The sequence below is a fragment of the Dunckerocampus dactyliophorus genome, chromosome 9, assembly GCF_027744805.1.
Source record: "Dunckerocampus dactyliophorus isolate RoL2022-P2 chromosome 9, RoL_Ddac_1.1, whole genome shotgun sequence".
NCBI lineage: Eukaryota > Metazoa > Chordata > Actinopteri > Syngnathiformes > Syngnathidae > Dunckerocampus > Dunckerocampus dactyliophorus.
In genome coordinates this window covers 5,947,644-5,954,442 of record NC_072827.1, presented here as the reverse complement: position 1 = coordinate 5,954,442, position 6,799 = coordinate 5,947,644, and the positions used below count along the sequence as shown (strand labels likewise).

Sequence of the window (6,799 nt, the reverse complement as noted above, 5' to 3'; positions counted from 1 at the left end):
GAGGATCGGCCTACCAAGGCCCCCACCTAGCTCACGCTGCACCAGACCCCTTTGGCCCCGCCCACGAGTGGTGCCCGGCCAGACCCTATCGGTGCAGGACCGGCCACCAGACGCTCACCATCGTACCTCACCTCCAGAGGGGGGACCCGGTGACCCGCGTCTGGGCAAGGGAAGTCTTGGTCCAAAGTTGTGTCTCTTCATTGGTGTCTGTTGAGCCACTCTTTGTCTGGTTCCCTTTCCTAGGACCTGTTTGTCATGGTGATCCTACCAGGGGCGTAAAAGCCCCTGACACTTTAAGGGGGTAGCTCAGGAAGGAGTATGTTCACACATGAAAAAAACCCTAAATAAATAAAATATATATATATATAAAAACTACCACAGCACGTGACATCGCAGAAGCACTGTCGTAAAAATTAGCTAAAAGGAGGAAGTGATGTAGTCTATGCGCATGCGCACGACTGATTGCGTTCCAGGTACGTATTGCGCAGTGTCAAAACATATTCAACACATGCGATGCTATTTCCTTTTCGAGAAAACTTACTGAACTACTTCTACGCTCTGTACAGCCTTCTGAATTAGCAACACGTCTGGTCCAAATATGTCACTTCTAAAATAAGATGCAATAAATCAACATAATATGCCATCAACCACACAATATTAGCATATTCTTAACTATAATGTGACCTCATTTAAATGAATTAAAACACACAAAATATATATATATATCAGATGTGTTTATTGAACAAAGACACAGCAAAGAATATTCCAACACATTGGCAACACAGTGGCTGCATGGAAGTCAAGGGTGTCAAACAGTAGAGCATCAGTGACTCTGTATGTGTCTTTTCAAAGAGGACTTCCAAAAAAATGTGTCACCAAAATCTGAGCAACTAAAAAGATTTTCTCCGGTGTGTGTTCTCATGCCTTTGCATGTTAGTCTTGTTAGAGAATGGTTTACCACAGTCTGAGCAATTAAAAGGTTTTTTTCCTGTGTGTGTTTTCATGTGTCTTTGCATGGTTGCCTTTAAAGTGTAGCTTTTACCACAGTCTGAGCAACTAAAAGGTTTTTGTCTTGTGTGTGTTCTCATGTGTCTTTGCATAGTTGTCTTTAGAGTGTAGCATTTACCGCAGTCTGAGCAACTAAAAGGTTTGTCTCCTGTGTGCGTTCTCATGTGTAATTGCATGTTGGTCTTTAAAGTGAAGCGTTTACCACAGTCTGAGCAACTAAAAGGTTTTTCTCCTGTGTGCGTTCTTATGTGTACTTCCATGTTTGTCTTTAAAGTGAAGCGTTTACCACAGTCTACGCAACTAAAAGGTTTTTCTCCTGTGTGTGTTCTCATGTGTCTTTTCATGGTTGTCTTTAAAGTGAAGCGTTTACCACAGTCTGAGCAACTAAAAGGTTTTTCTCCTGTGTGTGTTCTCATGTGTACTTGCATATTTGACTTTAAAGTGAAGCGTTTACCACAGTCTGCACAGCTAAAAGGTTTTTCTCCTGTGTGCGATCTCATGTGTCTTCTCATGTTTGACTTTAAAGTGAAGTGTTTCCCACAGTCTGAGCAACGAAAAGGTTTTTCTCCTGTGTGCGTTCTCATGTGTTGAGCCAGATGACTCTTATAAGACATTTTTTTATCATAAACTGAGCAGTTAAAACGTTTACCTGTCTTCTTTTTAGAGCTTTCAGAGTGTTTGTTGCCAGTGTGAGTCATCGTATCACCTTCAAAGTCTATATCGCTGCTCAGAGATTCTTGGTTGTAATCGCTGTCTTCATCTTCAGGAGAGTGTGACGTTGTGTCGTCACTATCTGACAGTGGAGCTAAGAGGTTGTCTGCTTGTGATCCTCCACAGTGGTCTCCATCAGCTTCTGTTGTCATGTGTTGCAGTGAGCTGCTGCATGAAGGCACCGCCTCTCTCATCTCCTCACTTGGACGATGATGAAGCTGTGAGGAATCAGGCGGTTTGTCTTCATGGTCTTCGGTCATCGCAGAGACACCCGTCAGTGGCAACCTGGTGGCATCAGCCTCCTCTGGGTGACCAAGAGTGATCAAGAGTTCTTCTTCTTCCTCTTTAACATAGGGGGACTGTGACTCCGCCTTTTCCTCTTTAATGTAGGTGAGTTGTGGCTCCTCATCTTCCTCTTTAAAATAGTGGGTCTGTGGCTCCGCCTCTTCCTCTTTAATGTGGGTGGGCTGTGGCTCCTCATCTTCCTCTTGAACATAGGTGTGCTGTGGCTCCGCCTCTTCCTCTTTAAAATAGTGGGTCTGTGGCTCCGCCTCTTCCTCTTTAACGTAGGTGGGCTGTGGCTCCTCATCTTCCTCTTTAACATAGAGGGGCTGTGGCTCTGCCGTTTCCTCTTTAATGTTGGTGGGCTGTGGATCCTCCTCTTCTTCTTTAACATAGCGAGATTGTGGCTCCTTATCTCTCATCTCCTCAATTGGCCTATAATGAAGCTGTGAGGACTCAGTTGGTTTGTCTCCAGGGACTTCGGTCACCGCAGAGACACCAGTCAGTGCCAACCTGGTGAGATCAGCCTCCTCTGGGTCGAGCAGATGCTCGCCCTCCTGAGTGATCGAAAGGTCTTCCTCTTCCTCCCCTGTGGCTGAGAGGGATATTGTTTTTGACAACCAATCAGCTGCTGGTGGTCTGCAGGACACAAAAAGGAATTATTGTGGAAGCTTATTGTGCACCGTAAAAAACAAAAAAACAAGCAAAATTCGCCAGTTGCAACTATGTCTGAAGTATGCTAATGTTACTGTCGCTTATATACATATACATATACACACACACAAACACACACACACACACACACACACACACACACACACACACAGTCAAACCTGTCTATACCGGCCACTGAAGGGAAACGGCAAAAGTGGCCGCTATTGACAGGTGGCCACTATAGACAGGTTGGCGGCCATTTTGAATTTGTGCACACACATATTAACATGTATTCACAGAGACATAGGGGAAAACGCTCTGTTGACACATAAACAGGTAGGTAAATGTAGGTAACAGCTCCGGTGAGGAAACTAGTAATATCAATAACAACAATGTGTGCAGCGCTGGCCTCCCCCCACTTCCCCTGTTATACAGAATTTGACTTTGGAGCAGCCGGACCAGAGCAGGAGGGGACAAAGAAGAGAAAAGAAAACAGAGGGGGGTGTGCGGGGATAAGAGGGAGACAAAGAGAGAGAGAAAAAAAAAAGACAGAGACAAGGACAACAGCAGCAACAAAAATTGTGACAACAACAACAGAAACATACAGGACTACATCAGCAAATGTCTGTGATGACTATAAAGACCATGATGGGAAGGACAAGATAATATCAACAACCACAATGACAATACTGCATTGAAACAGTCACACATAATTTTAGTAATGCAATGATTATCTATGATAGTGATCATAATGACAACCCTGCATTGAAACAGTCACACATAATAGTGGTAATGAAATGATGAACTATGATAGTGACAGACATACAACCCAAAACCGGTGGCGCAGAGAACGCGGACCACCGGGGAGCAGGAAGACCCCAAGCCACCCCATCCCAACGGCAGGACGCCGCCAGCAAGGCAGACAGAGGAGCCGGGGAGGAGGAAAGCGCGCAAATGAGCAAGCAGGCGGGCACACGGTCGAGCAGCCGGGCGAACCACCACACCACGCCAGCCGACACCCGCGGGGCAGCAAACCCCGGAGAGGGAGTGGGAGTGTCGCTCCCCAAGCCGCAGGGAGGCCAAGCACCAGAGCCAAGAAGGCGAGACCAGCGACCGGACCCCACCAGCCACCGGGAGCCAAACCGGCCACATGCCACCAGATTAGACGGCGTACCACCCACGCACCGGAGCCCCGCCCCCGACAAGTCCGCAGATAAACCGGGGGACGCAAAGACACAGACAACGGCCCAGCAAAGCACAAAGACCAGCGGTGACGAATGCCCAAGCGCCCGGCCGAGCACCACCCCGCCAGCAGGCGCGGCCCCAGGGCACACGCACTCCCGCCCCCCACCCGTCACCCAGGCCCACAGTACCCGTGAGCAGGACCAAGCCCCAATCCACCAGAGACTCCGGCGCCCCAGCAGCCACCACAGGCCCCCGCGGCGGCATGCGGGCCACCCGCAGAACCGGCACCACCGTCCTGGGACCGCCGAATCCGCCCCGAGAGCATAGAGCCGCCCGCGGCACGTGTTAGTCCAAGGGAAGCACCGCAAGCCGCCCCCCCCCCCGGCATCAACAGGCCAGAACAGGCCACCCCAGGAAAGGGCAGGCGAACCAGACAAAAGCATCCCACAAGCCAGGCCACCCCGGGCAATCCACCGCGCCACGACGGCCAGTGGACAGGTCCACGGCCACACTCCAGACTCAGACTCAGTCCACTGCTTCCGCAGGTCCCCCAAGGTCTGGAATCGGCCCTTCTCCACAATATTCCTCAGGGTCCGGTCACCTCTTCTCACATTTTCAGTGTATTTTCTGGGATTTACCAGCAAATTTAAATGCAGCAAATTGTACTTTCGCATGAAGACAATGTGAGTGTTAAAAAAATCCACTTATTGTTTTTCTTTGCATTTGTGTTTATTTAGACCGCACATACATGCATAATAAAGATGTTGATAGTAAGTGCAGTGTGTCGCTGAGTGCATCGAGTGACAATAAGGAAGCGTGGTTCTGAGGAGGACTAGAGACGTGTTTGTGGGTAGGAGATAAATATATGGTGTTGGAATTGTACTGATGTTGATGTGTTCAGGTCAAAATCAAGTTATAAAAGAGCGTCAGACTACATGTGACTCTGTGGGGACACTACAATTGCCTCCGTCTATCTTCATACCACAGAGGTGTAGCATGCCATGATGTGTATATGTGTTAATTACGCAAAAAAATATGGAACATAATGAATTAAATTAAATTAAATTAGTTATTGCTGTTAATGCACTATTTTTGACAGCCCTCATTTCTTTATACATATCTGTGCTATAACTGTGACCTCTTAAGATGAACTTAAAAAGCTTCTGAGCTCTAGAAATCTCATGAGATCTTTGCATTAAAAAGTCCAAGTTTAATAAGTCAGTGCCCCTTTTTGTACAGCAGCGGGCGCCAACAACCACAGAAACTGTGCAGCTGCAGTATTTATGGATCTCACAGCAGCCTTTGATACAATTAATCACAACATCCTAACTACAAAATTAGAAATCAAAAATCAAAACTAATCAGAAGATTAGTTTTGAATTGGGTTAAAAGCTACATAGCTTACAAGAAGCAGCATGTAAAGCTAGAAAAATACATATCTGCAAGGTTAAGTTTAAATCACATGTGGAGTACCCCAATACTGGGACCAAAACTGTTCAACTTGTATATCAATGACAAGTGTCAAGTGACAAAAGACTTAAAGTTGATATTATTCACGGATGATAGAGCGTAGAGGCGTAGAGCCACTTCACACAGGCGTTACGTTCGATGCAACATGTGCAGTGTGCAAGCTAGCCAGAGCTCCAGCACCAGCAAAGCAAAGAACACTACAAAGGTGTGGCATTTATTGGAGTCAACTGTAGAATGACTGATAATTTGTCTGTTTGCACTGGAGAGTTTGTGGCCATTTTGCTAGCTTGCCAGACAAAGATGCCATTTTTTTAGATCCTACAGACTATTAGTAGGATAAAGAAAGCAGCAGTAACTGGGGGGAATGAGTTGGCATATGCGAAGACAGCAACAAGGACAGCACAAGTAGGGGTAAATATTAAGTAGAGTAAAGCTTAAATTAAGTCAATTGTGAAAGAAAACTTATAAAGAAGTGGCAGGAAGAATGGGACAGATAACCGAAAGGTAGGCATTTGTATAATTTTCAAAAAAGAGTGGACCAAGTAAGAAAGACCAGCAGAAATACGAGAAAGAGTATTCACAACACAAAATATGGCTTTGCATGTACAAGTATTACATAGACCTGCTAGCGGGCTAACGTTAGCGGCTAACAATAGCACATTCATTTAGAACGGCATCGTATTGAAAAAAGTGCAAAAGGTTATGGCATTTATATTACCTCATTGGCCATATGCACTAGGGAGGAGGACAATAGGGTCTTCTGAGAGTTACAACAGCAGCTTATGAAGGCGACTTCTTGTTCTTCGGCTTGGTGATGTCTTGGTGTGCACCAATCATTAACGTCTTACTGAAACATAAACACTGGCGAACAATGGTTCCTCTTTAGAATCGATCTACGTATCAATGTAAACGGTACTACAAATACATTATTATTGTAAATCTCAACATTTATCAATTTAACACACACTAACTTAACATAATCAACTTACACATAAGAATTGACTCAAAGCTGGCTCTTGGAAGCTACACCTATGGCTGCAGTCTTGTCCTTTCAGACGCTCTCTCTCCGGCTGGAGTCGGGACTACCATTTGGACATTAGTCATAGTCGCTCCTCCTGTGTGCTTAAATAATGCTGTTCTCTTGAGTAATAAGTCAGCATGCATGTTTTTGGAATGTGGAAGGAAACCGGAGTACCCGGAGAACCCACGCACGCACGGGGAGAACATGCAAACTCCACACAGAGATGCCCAACGGAGATTGAAAGCCAGATCTTCCCGATCTCCTGACTGTGTGGCCAACATGCTAACCACTTGTTTACCGTGCGGCCCTTTTTGTCTTTGTTGATTGTGTGAACCATGAAAGCATTCACACATATATACCATTTATCATTTCTTTATTCTTCCGCTTCTTTTTTCTACTGCTTCCTACTCCTCCACTTCTTAACCAATTCAAACAAATCCAACATCAAAATGTTCAGCTCACTCGGGA

At 45.9% G+C, this 6,799-nt stretch overlaps 1 protein-coding gene across 1 annotated transcript; it reads right to left on the bottom strand.

Moving 5' to 3' along the window:
• Nucleotides 1-730: 730 nt before the first annotated feature.
• On the bottom strand, nucleotides 731-6,148 carry LOC129188215 (oocyte zinc finger protein XlCOF22-like). The gene is made up of 2 exons (XM_054788415.1): nucleotides 6,029-6,148; nucleotides 731-2,640 (listed from the first exon to the last, which is right to left on the bottom strand). Exons 1-2 carry the CDS (start codon nucleotides 6,031-6,033, stop codon nucleotides 891-893), a joined length of 1,755 nt encoding a protein of 584 aa, XP_054644390.1. The 5' UTR covers nucleotides 6,034-6,148; the 3' UTR covers nucleotides 731-890.
• Between the last annotated feature and the right edge of the window lie 651 nt (nucleotides 6,149-6,799).